Raw genomic sequence first — 16,520 nt, forward strand, 5'->3', positions numbered from 1 at the left:
CATTCTTCTTCACCATCTTCAGTAGTGTTATATTGTTCTCCTGCTAATTTTCAGTGTTTGATTGTCATTTCTCCTGGCTAGGCCTTTGAGCACTTTCATCTTCACATAACTTTGACAACATACCACGTCATACCCCGGCCGCATGCTAATAAGTTTATTGCTTGGATACACACAGGAGGTAATGCAAGCTTGTGCCCTCAAGAGTCCTGAGGCAAGCATCAATAGAAAATGGGGCTATTAAGGTCTTTCAAGCACACGAGGAACTGAACGCTGTCACGACCAGATAAATGATCTTTAAGTTGAGAAGATGCATTACATTTACGGTGCATTTGGTTAGTCATTAAAAAAATATTTTTTTTATTTTTTAATTTTAAAAAAATAAAAATCAAAAAACAATGTTTGATAACACTATGAAAAGCAAAAAATTAAAATTAAAATAATCAAAATAATTATTTTATATATAAAACAAAAATTTTTTACTTTTCAGAATTTATTTTTCTACTTTTTTTTTTACTTCCACACATCTAAAACGTCAAACGAAACAGTAAAGAACTCGAATCCTTCTCCCTCGTCGAGCTCTTCACCTCCCTATCTCTTTTTCCCTCTCTTCTTGAACCCTTCTTCCTCATCGAGCTCTTCACCTACCGTCTCCAAACATTGCTTTTTGTTTTATAGCAACGTAGTTATCAAACATATTTTTTATTTTTTTGCTTTTACTCAATAACAAAAATCAAAAAAAAATAAAAAGTATTTTTTTAAAATCAAAAAGTGTAACCAAATGCATCCTTAGTATTGGAATATGATATAAATAAGGCATTAATTATTAAAATATGATATAAATAAGGCTACTAATGCAAAGGGAGCTAGAGCAGGTACTCCACTTCATAATGGCCTCACTGATCAGAGCTCTCGCACATATATTTGACAACAATCAAACTAACCTCAGAAGTATTGACTAATCCAAAAGAACTAGTTGCCGAGTGAACTACCGAGCCATTGGGTTTCTCCTTGAAAGCTATGTTCGCTTCTAAACATGCCATCACATCCGTACCGATTATTTTTCAGCCAGAAATTGTCAGTTTATAGATCACCATATGGAACTCTTTTCTGAACAGGAAGTTCCGGTAAGCAATGCAATGATCTTCACATGAATGGTGCACGTTATGAAGCTCATCCAGAACAAAATTTCCATCCGCAAAACAACTCCCAGAGAAAAAAATGACTTAACATTTGCCTTCGAAATTCTCAATAAAGCAACATCAGACCGGTAATCAGAAGTATAGCAAAGTAACATCTACGAAGATTTAAGCTACAGATCATCCTCAGAACCGCAACAAACCAAGTGCGTCCACTATCGGCTAAAGATGTGAAAATGCATCCACTCAAATGGAATCTTAAATGAGCAGAAGAAATAGATCCACTCATCAAAATTTAATGGTTCTAACTCTCAGTCTGCTCCCGCAGCCTGCGGATGGTGCTCCTGACTGTGACAGCACTAGCAGTGCTGAAATGCAGCGAAAAAGAATTGATCAGCAACCAAATGCAGCATTGCAACCATATTCAAGTAAAAGTAAGTACTTCAAGCATGTAATGAATCTTACTTCAATGTATAGGCACCTCCAGCTTTTACCTTGCCGCAGTCCTTGCACCCCCAGATCCCAACAGCTTTCCGTTTGACAGCATACTGTATTTTGAAATGTCCACACCATAAGTAATGGCACAAAAACCAACAAACATACAACTTGTTTGGCAAACAACATACCTTGCCGCAAAACTCACAGAAGTACTTCGCATGTTGGCTGACTTCCATTTTCTTGATTTGTTTTCTCAAACTCGCACCATATCGGGTACCTGAAATGTTGCCGGTATCATTACTCTCATATTTCCATTAATCAAGGACAACTACAAATAGCAATAAAAGGCAATGTTAATCTTTTTGCTGCTTACAATGAAGTAATACCCAAAAACTTACCATATTTTCCAACAATCCCCGCCTTCTTTGTCCGCTTGGTCTGAAACCCAATACATAATGAGTCAATCTAAGTATTTAAACTGTTATTTAGACCGTAAAGTTTAAAATAAGAGGGTATATGCTCGACAGTTTTCCACATTGGGCATTTAGTCCAGACATAGAGGCCAGCTAATCATTGTCTAAAGCCTTTTATATAACATAACAAAACAAGATAAAGCCAAAAACCAGAGAAGCATGACAATAGTGACACGCGCTTTATTGGACGAACAAATTGTGTCCCAATAGTCATTATATGGTTACTATGACTGATAGTCGTGATATGGTTGCCATGACAAATAGTCATTATATGGTTACTATGACTGATAGTCATAATTATGTAACCTCTTTGCAAGATCAGTGTCTGCAGGTCCTCTCAAAGACCATATTTCCATTATTAAATTACCAAGCAAACAATAAGGTCCAAGTCTATCTTATCCCCATCTCATTTGGATGCCTTTCATTTCAGTGTAAGCGCAGCTCGTAAACAAAATTTTTAATCTGATTCTAGTGAGAACCATCAAATGCCTAACGGACTTACAATGTGCAAAGGTGTTTACATTAGAACAGCATCTGAAAGAAGCAAGCTACAGTTGTAAGAAGATCGAACAAGAAAAAATTGAGACAACCAATATTTTAAAGCTTAAATTGAAAGACATTTTTTTACGCATCACCTGCAACATCAATATCTCTTCTATTAGATTGCAAAACTCTGACTCCTGACTCCACTTTATCGGACCATCTGCTTTAGAGATACTCATTTCTAAGAACCATATCCCACTTGGTTCAAGCCTTGCTCTTTGTTTTAAAGAAAGTGAAGCAATAGAAGTGCACCAAGAAAAAATGATACTGCATTTTTTATCAATCCGTATAACTAATGAAAATTTTGTACTCAGATGGGATCACAGCCATCCATCTTCACCTCATGTGCACCCATTATCATCTCATGTGCATCACATGTGCCAACACAAGTTGATCATAGCACCATGGGCCTCAATCCACATTCAAATAGCTTCAATGGCTCAAAGGCTTGCTAACTAGCCGCTCTCTAAGTAAATACCTGCTATTTATAGTACTGATTCTTGCCTAGTATATTATAATGCAAGCTCTAAAGTTTATATCCAACGCCATGTATGTAACTCCACCTAACTTTCTATATGGCTTATAATAGCATCTCAAGATCCAACCAGTGGAACAAGGCAGAGGAAAGAGAGAAGGAAAATAAAGAGAACTTGCGAATAAAGTTCTATGAACATCTTTATGCCTAAATCCCTCTTATCATGCTGGATGACAGCATCCAAAATTGGTCACATGTGAAATCAAGTCCCTTTAATCACAGCCTCTCACACCATTCAGTGGCTTCAGGAGCACTTCCCAGTCTCCCAGTTTGAAGCCTGCAGTAACTGTTCGTCCTAACAGTATACTTGTTAATAGTCATGTTGTATCTCCACCACATGCATGCATCTCTGCCTTTCTCTCAGTGCGGCACTGATATGAGAAATGCTATTGTTAAGTGAAGAACAACAAAAGGTGCTTGGATTGTTAGCAACATGGTGCGTAGCAACGAGAAGAAAGAAATAAAATGGGAAGATTGTTAGTCATTGGAAGAGAATAACAAAAGTGGCTAAGCAGTTGGAAGGAAATAACAGAAGTGGTTAAGCAGTTGGATTAGTTAGGCTGATGTTGTAATAGCTCTATAAGATTGATGTAAAGCTACTAAGATGAAAAATGGTTGATCTTACTAAGAAAAGTATTATTCTTCTTCTTTTCTTAAATTCCAGCGTTCTTTGTTATTTCTGTAATTTCCTTATCAGGCACATTTACAGTAATAGCACCTGTTGTGGGGTCGCACGACCTTGGCCGTGGACCTTAAGACTCATCCTCGAAAATCCCGAGCCGACAAAAATACCAAGACGACAACGGGCACAATTGAATCCATCACGGGAAATCAAGGCAAAATGACCGCACTAACTCGGACCGACCCCCGGATCGATCTTCAGCCAACCTCTAGGTCGAGATTCTATCGACCTTCGGGTCAATATCTCATTATCAATAGGAACAAAATTCGCAGACAACGCTGACCTCCGGATTGGGATGCCGCCAACCACCAAGGATAAGGTCCCACGGTCCGTACTAATATGGATTTGATCAAGACGACACCTCAACCATAAGCCAACCCCGGTCCATCGACTCATTGGGCCATGTGGACAATCTGTTGGAATCTCCTAACAAACTTCCAAACATGGCCATGTGGGTGTAGCGAACACCCATGACTAACAACCTACGGGCTCAGGCCTAACAAACTCTGACACCTCCCTATATAAGAAGATAACGAGGGGACCCTCAAGGCAAGCTTTCGTAAGCCAATCCAAGCTACTTTCAGCTTCCATACCCTCTCTTCCTGAGCTCAAGCTCCGACTAACTTAGACATCGAAGGATCCCCCGCAAGAGGCCCCATCTCCGATGCAAGCGGATTTCTTTTGTAGGTTCGTTTCAGTGTCCCGCATCCGGATCTCCCTCTGCCCTCAGCCACATCAGCACTTTCGAAGTTTTAATGCAACAGATTGGTCTTAGAGAAAGGACTGCAACAACCCAACCAGTGAGAGAGTATATTGCACCGCTCCGTCGTTTCCCACCAACCGTTAACTTGACGAAGCCGAGGCATAGCCACCCAATCATCCGCCTCACATCGACAAGCGGAACCAAAGTAACCGCCTGTGACAGTGGAACCCCAATGATTCGACGACCTGGTCCGCCAGGTCTAGGTGCTGACGAGCGTCGTCTAGCACTTGTAGCAAGCCACGGAACAATGGCAGCCACCTCAGCCCGCTCCCCTGGCAATGCCATTTCGATACAGTCACTGGGACCAATCCCCGATCTTGGAAAATTCTCCCCGAGGGACACGTCGATCGGTCTTCACCGATCGACGACCACCCTCCCATTGTGGGTCCGCCCATGACCGACGACACTGGCGATCTCCTACTTCTGATGGAGACTCGACGTCAGGATATGCTCCTCGACCAGAGCGGTCACATCGGGATGAAGACCTTCAACGGAAGGCCCGCGAGATCGAACACCGACTCATTAGGGTCCAGATGGGCCACAGAGGGACCGACGATGTCTTCGACTTCAGTTCTCAGCCATCTTTATCTGCTCCATTCTCCAAGAATCGATCCCGAGTCGGTTCAGGATGCCGATAATGGAACCATATGATGGCTTCACCGACCCCCTAGATCACCTAGAGAGTTATAAGGCCCTCATTATGCTCCAAGGCACCTCGAATGCCCTCCTCTGCCTCTTCTTCCCTCCAACTCTGAAGAAGGCAACACACACCTATTACTCCATGCTTCAGTCGAAGTCCATTTCTTTCTTCGAGCAATTTGAACGCCAGTTCATTACTCATTTTGACAATAACCGAGCCTAATCGAGGACCTCAGATAGTCTCTTCTCCCTCCACCAGAAAGAGGAAGAATCTTTACGCAACTACATAGTGCGTTTCACCTCAGCCACACTGGAAGTGCGCAATCTGGACGAAGCCGTTGCTATATCGGCTCTGATTTGAGGCCTCCCCAACGAGCGCCTCATCTACTCCCTCGACAAGACGTATCCGAGGGACTACGCCGATCTTCTGGCCCAAGTCCGTAAATACATGCAGGCCGAAGAAGGCCAGATCATGCGTCGATAGGAGGAAGGTCGGACTTCCAACAAGAAGCATACATGGGAGGATGCACGCCCAACCCAAGCTGAAGTGGAATCCTTTTGTCCAAGATTTTAAACCCTGTGAGATGGGGTTGTCCTGGTTTTCCCATGGAACAGGATGCACCGCCATCTCGCCCCATCTCGAACTTGAGACTGAAGATGTCCCAAGACGTCCCGATCGAAACATTGGGACGCTAGTGGGATGGCCCTATCCCAACACATCAAATGGTACCCCATCTCAATATCCCACGAGACATCTCGGGATATCCCTCTAGGATCTGAATCCCTACTTTCGACCATCGAGGGCGCCAAGGATGAAGAGTCCATCTTAGCACTACAATAGCTACAGTTGACTGTCCATGGGGCTCAGATCCTCATGAAAATCAAGGGTGAAGAGTACGTCCGCCGACCGCTACCAATGAAGACCTCATCTACTTGGCGGAACAAGCGAAAGTACTGTCATTTCCATCGTGACCGCAACCACGGCTCTGAGTGCCTCCAATTGAAGGATAAGATCGAGAATCTCATCTGCTTAGACTACGTCAAAAAATATGTTCGAAAATAATGCGATCGAGCACCTGAGGAACTGACGCCAACCTGATAAGCACAACAGCAACAATCACCCGACGACTGGCATCATCAATATGATCTCGGATCTCGAAGGTGAAGGAGGGTAGATGATCAAAGTCAGAAATCCGAAGAGGCACAAGACTGACGATTTGATTTCTTTCTCTGATGCTAATGTTCAAGGAATTCAAACTCCTCACGGTGTTGCTATCGTTATCTCAATAGCGATGGCAGATCATGATGTAAAAAGAGTTCTTGTTGATAATGAAAACTTCACGGATATTTTGTTTTATAATGCTTTCCAATACGTGAAGTTGCCAACTAATCGACTAAGGCCTATGAACACTCCCTTAGTTGGATTTTCAAGAGACTCCATGGTGGTAGAAGAAGAAATCACTCTTCCAGTAACCATCGGAATAGAGTCGTGACAACGAACCGAGCAGCTGACTTTCCTTGTCATCCGAGCACCCTCTGATTACAATGCAATCCTAGGGCAATCTAGACTCAAAGCATTCTGAGCAATCATCTCCACATACCATCTGATGGTCAAATTCCCAACTTGATGCAGAGTTGATGAAATCCAAGATCAAATGCTTGCTCGGCAATGCTTTCTCGCTACAATCAAAAGCAGGAAACCAATGAAGGCCCTGTCGATAGAAGATCATAGGGAGGAAGTGAAAAAGTCCCAAGGAGAAACGACTGAAGAGGTCATCACCATCTCCTTCGAAGATGATCCAACCAGAATGATGCAAATAGGATCCCATTTAACCACCGACGACAAGGATCGACCGATGACATTTCTGCAAACCAACAAGGACATCTTTGCTGGATCGACGTCAAACATGCCAGGTATCTTGTCCGATGTTATTGTTCATAAATTGAATGTGGATTCGAGTCACCGATCAGTACGACAAAAGAAAATAAGCTTTGCTCCAGAGCGACAGCAAGCTATCGTCGAAGAAGTTGACAAGCTATTGACGGTGGGATTTATTCAAAAGGCACATTATCCTGAATGGATCTCCAATGTCGTCATGGTCAAGATTCAAGAAAGTTAATGGCAAGTGGAAGATCTGTATCGACTACACCAATCTCAACAAAGCTCACCCAAAAAATAGCTTTCCACTCTCAAGGATCGACCAACGAGTTGACGCTACCTCGGGACACCAATTACTAAACTTCATAGATGCTTTCTCGAGATACAACTAGATTCGAATAGCACCCGAGGACGAGGAAAAGGCCGCATTCATAACCGACAAAGATATCTATTGCTACAAAATGATGCCTTTCGATTTGAAGAATGTCGGTGCAACTTACCAACACCTCGTCAACAAAATATTCAAGCATCAGATAGGCCGCAACATAGAAGTCTACGTTGACGACATGCTCGTCAAGAGCACAAAAGCAGATCGGCACATCGCAACCTAGAAGAAGCTTTCAAAGAGTTGTGATACCAAATGAAGCTCAATCCAAATAAGTGCATTTTCAAAGTCACATCGTTGGCTTTCTGGTGACCCATCGAGAAATAGAGGCCAAACCAAAAAAAAATTCCAAGCACTCCTTGATTTGAAGCATCAGACCACCAAGCGAGATATCCAAAGCTTGGTGGATCAAGTTGCAACTCTCAATCGGTTCATCTCCAAATCAGTCGAGAAGTGCCTTCCCTTTTTTAAGGCAATAAGGTAGACAAAGAACTTCGAGTGGACAGAAGAGTGCCGAATTATTTTCAAAGAACTCAAGCAATATCTTGGCTCCTCTCCACTTCTCTCCAACCCAAAGGAAGGTGAGCAGTTATCATTGTACTTAGGTATTTCACTTGACGCAATTAGTTCGATTTTGATCCGAGAAAATGCAAAAACCCAAAAGTCGGTCTACTACACGAGTGAGATCCTCGAGATGTGGAGACGAGGTATTTGAAGGCTAGAAAGGTGGTCTACGCGCTCGTCACTTTGGCATGCCGACTCCACCCGTACTTCCAAGCCCCTTCGGTGGTCGTCCGATCCGATCAGCCTTTGAGGGCAATCCTCCGAAGGACTGACATCTCTGGGTGCATGGCAAAGTGAATAATCGAGCTCAGAGAGTTTGACATCAGCTTTCAGTCTCAATCCACTATGAAGGCCCAAGTATTGACCGACTTCTTAGTGGAATGCACCGTCCTGGAGGAAGAGCTCCCCTCAACAAGATCTGAGGATGACAAAGAACAATCCTTGACAAGATCCAAGGACGTCGAAAAATTTCCGCAATGAATCCTGCACATCGACGGAGCCTTGAACGTGCAAGGATGTGGGGCAAGACTCATTCTTGTCAATCCAAAAGAAGTCGTAATAGAATATGCCCTCCAGTTCGACTTCAAAGCCTTCAACAATGAAGCCGAGTATGAAGCCCTGATCGTCGGACTTCATCTCGTAAAAAAGCTCGGAGTAAAAAATATCAAAGTCTTCACCAACTCATAGCTCATCGTTGGATAAGTTCATGGTGAATACGAAGCTCGAGGCCCCACGATGATGAAGTACCTGCAAAGACTTAAGAAAATATCAACGCCCTTCCAAACCCTGGATATTCAGCAAGTACTCGATTGGAGAATGTCCAAGCCGATGCCCTCTCTCATCTTGCGACTCAGGTCAAACATGAGCCAAGCTGGATGGATCAGATCATCGATTACTTGATCAAAGAATAATTGTCCTCCGACCCTGCTCAAGCTCGAGCGACCAAATGACAAGCACCATGGTACATGATCCTCGATGGAAGACTTTACAAGAACTCTTTCTTCATGCCCCTACTTCATTACCTGTGACCCTCCGAGGCAGACTATGCCCTTTGGAAAGTGCAGGAAGGCATCTGCGACAATCATTTAGAGGGTAGATTGCAAGCTTGCAAGATCATCCGACAAAGATACTACTGACCGACACTGTAGAAAGAAGCAATTAAGCTCGTCAAACGATGTGAGCAATACCAGAAATACGCCACCATTCAAAGAAGGCCAGTGACTAAGCTCACGATGATTGTCACCCTTGCTCTCTCGCCATGTGAGGAATCAACGCCCTCGGATCGTGCAATGGGACAAAGAAAGTTCCTGATCATGACGATCGACTACTCACCAAATGAGTCAAAGCCGAACCCTTGGCGTAGATTATTGAGATAAAAGCTCGAAACTTTGTGTAGAAGTCGATCATCTACCGGTTTGAACTTCCACAAACTATTATCACCGACAATGGATGCTAATTTGACAATCAGAAGTTCAAGGACTTCTGCTTAAAGCTCTACATCGACCACAGGCTCACTTCGATAGGACATCCATAGTCCAACGGAAAAACCAAGGTGACCAACCATACCATCCTGCAAAAGCTAAAGACTAGGCTCAACCAGGCCAAGGGATTATGAGTAGAGGAATCTGGGCTTATTGAACCACATCTCAGACGGTTATTGGAGAAACTCCTTTCAATCTTTACCTTCGGAGCCGAAGCAGTCATTCCCATCAAAATCAGGGTGCCATCAACCCAACTTGAACTCTATGACAAGCAAGAGAATTCGAGTTAGCTCTGCGCAAACTTGGACCTGTTTGAAGAGACAAAGAAAAGAGCTCGAGTTGCTTTGTACCAACGAGTGGCATGCTACTACAATACCCGAATCAAGACCAAAGCCTTACAATCAGAAGACCTTATCCTGAGATGGGCCGAAGTATGCAAACCTCCGAACAGAGCAAGCTAGCTCCGAATTGGGAAAGACCGTACCGGATAACAGAAGTCGTTCGATCAGGAGCTTACAAGCTGGAGACCCTTAACGACACTCAAATCCCAAGGACGTGGAACTCCGAAAATCTTCGGATGTACTACCAATAAGAGATGTAACCATTGTTCGACTCTACCAAAAAAAGTTATCCTTCCTAAAATGTACATGAGCTTCGATCGAAAAAGCTGACCTACCCGAGGCCAGTCATCGGGATCAAATCGAAGACGACGACAAAGGGGCTAACTCGAGGACCCCACACGGCCATCTAGCGCTCCTCTAACAAGTTGAGCGGAGGCCCGCATGTGTCGACTTCAGACAAAATTTGGGTAAAGAAATCAAATCAATACGACAAAGGAGCATTTCATTCTAAGGAGAAGCTCAATACAGGATGATTTTCGCTGAACGAAGTACATTACAGCAAAAGACACATACACGCTCGACCGTCGTGCAAGCTATACATCAAGATGACACAGGACTCGATGATGTCTGCCCCACCATCCGCAAAAACCCGCCCGCCTTCACGACACATCTCCAAGGAGGGCCGAAAGGCTACACTCATCGGGGGGACAGGACCGTCCTCTAGAAAGATCCAAGACCCTCCAATAGAGTGAGATCTTAGAGTAGCCCCCGATGACCGCCACTGCAACTCAGCGTGCAGAGCGATAGATTTTCTAATCGTTATTCGCTTATTGCCTCATGACTTTAGCCGTCTTTAAGGAAAATCGATCCCTCGGAGATACCTTGGTTATAACTGAGGCTCCAAAGTCTAGATCGGCACAACATCGACGGCTTTGGGGATATCTATGCTCAAGCTAGGGCCCCTAAGGTTAACGCCCTTAGAGAACGATCGAAGAATATCTCAGGAAACATTCGAAGATGCAAACTGAAGTCCCCAACTTAGCATTACTGGAATGGACTTCGGCAAACCTACATCAATAATCCGCATTAGGAATCGATCTGGGGCTCAAGATTTAGAAGAATTTTCATCAAAGTGACAGAACACCAGAATACAAAAGGTAAAAACACTTCATTACTCCATCAAAAGTTCATTTACAAGAACACCAGAGGCAAATACAAAAGACAGCCATAAACAAAAGAACAAGGTTTAGAACTCATCGGATAATGACTCGACATCAATAATTGGCTCAGGATCCATCTGAACTTCTACCGCTATCGACTCAATGGCGGGACCTTTGGTGTCAGTTGACTCGTCAGACACAAGCTCGATTGTAGGGAAAGGCTCAACTACGACAGGCTCCACAGTGGGCTCAACCGATCCCCCTGCTTGTTGCTCAACTTCTTCCCCAACAACTTCATATGGATTGAGTCGACTGACATCCATTTCGGGGAAAAAGTGTGCCACTTGAGCCTTGCAAGCATCGAAGCCATAACCAAAGACTACCGAAGAACCTTCTGTGACTTTTGCCTCAAACTCTGCTGAAGCCTTGTATTCTTCAACAGCCTTCAGCTTGGCTTCAGCAACTGCTTTCGCTTTGTCGGCCTCTGCTTGAGCCTCCATCGATCTGGCATTCTCTTCTGTCGACCTCACCTCCAGCCAAAGTGCCTCCTCGAGCTCAGTGACTCTCCTCTATTGCACCGCCCTGAGCCCGTGCTCCACAGCAAGGAAGCGCTCGAGCTGCACGATCCGCTCCCTGGCAACTTGAAGCTCGGACTGAGCCTTGGAGGCTTCCTCCTCTGAAGCTTTCCTCCTGACCTCCATGGCCTGAAGATCTCTTTCCAGCTTCCCCTTCACCCAACCCAATCCAACAACGATCTCGCCGATCTGGACCACATCATGCATCAACTGCAAGAGGAAATGGAGGTCAGACAACTTTGTGCAAAAGAAAGGAGAAATGTGTAAGTTTAGACTTACCTTCAGAATGTCCTCAAACGAGGAGGTCAAGGCCTTATCAAAAGGTCTTGCCTTGGTCTTAGCCCAATTGGCCGGCAGCAGCGCCATCTTGATCAACTCTTGGACTAGGTGCTGGTTGTCGAGGGCTGAATCCTCCCTCTGGAATCTCCTCGTCACTGTCACAAATTCCTCCTCGAAAGCCGACGATGAAGGCCCCGCCTCCTGTCAAGCCGAAGAAGTCGGGGCCATCGAGGAAACTAGAAGCGATTCGGATCGGATTGGCAATGGAGATCGAGGAAGCGATGGAGACACTGCTCGGATAGGCTCTGTGGTGGCCGAAAAAGCTACCCTCAGCGGCAATGTGACGACTACATGCTGCTCTTCGCCCGCGCTGGAGATCTCGATTGATCCCGAAGAAGTCGATGGAGCAGGAACCAAAGAGGTCGTCGACCTCGCCCTCCCCGAAGCACCCGCCCGCAAAACGGAGCTCGACCTCCTCTTCCTGAAGGAGAGCTTGATTGACTTAGCAGTGGGCCTCATGGCTACAACATCAAAGAAGACAAGTCAATGTTAAATCAACTAAGATAAAGACCAGACAAACGACAAAAACAAAGTAAAGAACTTGGACATATCCTGAGGAAGAGCCGAACTGAGATATCATTTTTTTTCTTTTTTATTTCGAACCCTTTTCGAGCTCTCACGGACATCCGCCTCCTCCCCGCTCTTGTTGAAATCCTCCTCATCTCCAGAGAAGAACGTAATTCTCCTTCTTCGAGGAAAGCCTAGAATTGCCCCAGATCCAATCAAAGCCCTAGGAGAGATCGGAAGAAACAAAGAAAAATCTCCCCTTCCAATCATGAATGGAAGAAGGGAGACCCTCGATAAACTTGCACTCCTAATGAGGACTAAAGTACCACCATCCTCTATCGTAAGGATGTCTCTTCAAGGTAAACAACGCCCTAAAAAAGGAGGTCCTCAGATTGGTGCGGAACAAGTAACAAAAAATGACAAAAATAGATATCACTCGAGTGGAGTTCGAAGTGACCTGGGCTGGAAGAATCTTATAGTAATCAAAATGACTAGAGGCAAAGGAATGAAGGGGCAAGCGAAGGCCTGCTTAAAAAGTCTCCTCGTAAAAGACGACTCGACCCTCTGGAGCCAACAAAACACGGCCTCTCTGACTCAAAACTTCGAGACGGAAACTTCGAGATGGAAATTGAAAGGAATGCAATACTGGGACTAAAATCCTTGAAGGTCGGCCTTAGTAATGGATGATTCCTCTCCCCCAGGCTTGGAAGAACTCCGATGCCCAAACAAAGAAGCACCCTCAGTGGCAGTCCGAGGGCCCCCCTTGGATCCGAATTGGGGAGGAGGTGACCGAAACCTCCGACCGCTTTGACAACTTTCACCCCAATCCTCTCCATCGAAAGATATTATAAGAAAGACTAAAGGGAGAAGAAAAAGATCTAACCAACAAAAAAAAAAGAGATGGGAGAACCAATCGAGAAGCGAGACTCTAAACGGGACAAGATCCTTGGACAACCAGAGCACTCGTCGGAGTCAAGGAAGGAAGCAGGAGATGCGGCGGCAAGAAAAACTTCTAACAAAACGGCGGGAAGCAACTAGGGGTCAAGGAAATAGAAACAATAAGGGGGTAGGCCCTATTTGAATCGCCCTTTGACGGTCCTGATCAGAGCCCCTGTCCGTTAGATCCCTACCGCATGTCTCCAATTGAAATCGTCCAACTCTACAACTCTTCAATGCATCGCCATCTCAATTCGGCCACAACAGCTGATCCATGCGATCCAGCGCTAGGCCAATCAATGTTCACCAAATGGCGCCTCATGGTTAGTGGGACCATAACAACCAAAAAGCAGCTTTTGAAGCTGAAAGGATAGTCTGCCTCGAGCCGCCGGCACTCCATAAATGCATCAAAATTCTCGAAATGCCAAATCTCTCCAAAGCACTAAGGCGCAACTCACAAAGTGACTTGTCAAATCAAAGTCATATTCCGCAAAACAATGCAACATTTCACCCGGAGAATAAGCGGCTTGGATTCGTCCACTCGACTAGGCTCTAAAGATCCTTCACCATGAGTACTACTTCCGTCTGAAGCGACCACTTCAAACTCGAAAGTAAGAGACAAGTGTTGTGGGATCATGCCATCTCGATCGTGGATCTTAGGACTCATCCTCAAAAATCTCAGATCAACAGAAATACCAAGATGACGACTGGCACCATTGAATCTGTCACGAGAAATCAAGATAAAATGACCACACCAGCTCGGACCGACCCCTAGATCGATCTCCAACTGACCCTCAGGTCGAAATTCTATTGACCACCGGATCGATATCTCATTATCAACAAGAACAAAGTTTGCATCCGATGCCAACCTCCGAGTCGAGATGCCACCGACCATTAGGGACAAGGTCCCACGATCCGTACTAATATGGATCTGATCGAGCACTGCGACCGTAAGCTAACTTCGGTCCATCGACTCTTTGGGCCACGTGGACAATCTGTTGGAATCTCCTAACAAACTCCCAAATATGGCCACATGAACCTACAAATCTAGGCCTAACAAACTCCGACACCTCCCTATATAAAAAGGTAATAAGGGATCCCTCAAGGCAAGCTCTGGTAAGCCAATCCAAGCCTCTAAGCTTCTATACTCTCTCTCCCTGTGCTCAAGCTCCGACTAACTTAGGCATCAAAGGGTCCTCCGCCGAAGGCTCCATCTTCGATGCGAGCAAACTTCTTTTGCAGGTTCGTTTCGATGTCCCGACACCCAAATCTCCCTCCATCCTCAGCCACATCAGCACTTCTGAAGCCTTGATGCAACATCACCCATCCTAGAAATATACATCAGAATAAAATAGAGAGCCAACAATTAACAATCTTTTCAGGATCCAAGCTTAGAAACCTGAATCTTCAACCCAGAGAGCTGCACCTATTTAAAAATTATCCTAGAATCTTACTTCCTCACTAACATTCTGGATGCTTAGTTGCTTACTATAAATTTGTCAAGAAATATGCCTCCCTTGCTCTTGCATCTGTATCCACTCTTACATCTGTTCTTGACCAAGATGCTCAACTAGGGGCTTAATCATGCAACACTATCTACAACAATTGGTATATATGCTAACTACAAGATGTCCTAACACATCTGACACTTCTACCATCAAAAGAACCGATCACGTTAACACTTTCTTACAATGCTAGAGATAAGTGAATATATACATAAGTTTAGACATCATGTAATAATAACACTAATTTTTTTATGTAGCAGTTTGTTGCTGATAGATCCTTGGATAATGAGCCACTTGTCGGGCAACAATCATGCTTTCTCTAGCATCCCCTACTTTCTTTTTGCTGCTTTGACAGCATTTGGAAAGTTTTTGTATGCCAAGAGACATGAGCTCATTCCATAACCTTTAGGAAAGATGGCCAAAGGAAACCTCCTTCTGTTCACAAAGATTATAAACATCTTCTTTGCTCCACCCTGCCCCCCAAGCATCCTTCCACCTTAATTCTTCCTCTTACTTCCTCTTTCTTTATTGATGGTTGCCTAAAATTCATTTTTCCTATCATAAAAGCATACACAATTTCAAAGGTTTTTTTTTTTTTTTTCAGTGTCCTAGAAACCTTAATGACATAAAATGTACACAAATCCAACTGCTTCCCCGTTTCTCTACAGCCAATCCCCAGCCCAATTGAAGACTTCGAGATATATTCCCTACTCATACATGGCAAAAGTGCAAACCTTATACTAAGAGCTTAAAAAGCCCAACCTCATAACTCAACACCACTGTTGCGGCCAATCGCCTCGTCGCCCGATCGCCGGGAAGCGTGCACCTGCAAAAGGAAGTCCGCACTGACCGGAGGCGGCTCCGGCGGAGACCCTCCGACGGTCAAGTCAGAGAGGTGACTGGGCAACAGTGAAATGCAGACAGAGAGCTCTGAGAAAGAGAGAGGAAGAGAGAGAGAGGAGCGAGCCTGCGTATGTGGGAGAGACGGGCGGATCGACCCTTTGCACTGTTGCCTTCCCCGGTATATATAGTGGAGCACGGTATGGCGCCGTCATTAATGGCGCGGACAAGTGAGGAACTGTCAACTCACTGTAGACTGTCAGAGCCGCCGTGAAAATGTCATGTCGCCGTGTAGCCGTCTAATCACCAGGGTTGACCCGGCTCTCGGCGGGACAATGCCCCTAGGTAACTGTGCCGCATGTCCGTGTCAGAGCTGACAACGTCTGGCGGCCGTACGGTGGTTGGTGGAGTCGGCCGACCCAAGGTCGGTGGCCAGCAGAGTGGCGTCGGACTCCTCCGTCGGTCGGCGAGCTTCGTGTGGGTCGGCTACCGGACCTCTGGGTTTAGTCGGTCGGGAATGGACCGTGGAATGGCCGCAGTTAGCCGCTGATGGCGTCCGTCGGCCTGTCGCCCGACCTACGATCGGCCAGTCAGAGTCGTCCGTCGGGCCGTTGGCTAGTCGGTCGGGCTGCCAGCCGGTCGGGTCCTCCGGTGGTCGGTCGTCGGTCGGGCCGCCAGCCGGTCGGCCCTCCGATAGTCGGTCGGTCGGTCGGTCGGGCCGCCAGCCGGTCGGCCCTCCGATAGTCGGTCGGTCGGTCGGTGGGTATCCCCCAACAGTTGCCCCCCTCCACGCCTAAGT

At 45.4% G+C, this 16,520-nt stretch overlaps 1 protein-coding gene across 2 annotated transcripts in view; it reads right to left on the reverse strand.

The window, feature by feature from the left end:
* Window positions 1-1,209: 1,209 nt before the first annotated feature.
* Window positions 1,210-16,520, reverse strand: part of LOC105059422 (large ribosomal subunit protein eL43) — a 26,244-nt gene continuing 10,933 nt past the window's right edge. The window contains exons 2-5 of one of the 2 annotated variants that reach the window (XM_010942712.2): window positions 1,973-2,012; window positions 1,763-1,851; window positions 1,602-1,684; window positions 1,210-1,504 (exon numbers count right to left, since the gene is read on the reverse strand). In XM_010942712.2, the coding sequence (XP_010941014.1) occupies window positions 1,441-1,504; window positions 1,602-1,684; window positions 1,763-1,851; window positions 1,973-2,012 (276 nt within the window). In that variant the 3' untranslated portion in view covers window positions 1,210-1,440. Of the gene's footprint in view, window positions 1,505-1,601; window positions 1,685-1,762; window positions 1,852-1,972; window positions 2,013-11,008; window positions 11,805-11,873; window positions 12,395-16,520 lie in introns of those variants that run through there. The other variant, XM_029260313.2, reaches the window with a different exon arrangement.

Source organism: Elaeis guineensis, chromosome 16 (genome assembly GCF_000442705.2).
Source record: "Elaeis guineensis isolate ETL-2024a chromosome 16, EG11, whole genome shotgun sequence".
NCBI classification, from domain to species: domain Eukaryota; kingdom Viridiplantae; phylum Streptophyta; class Magnoliopsida; order Arecales; family Arecaceae; genus Elaeis; species Elaeis guineensis.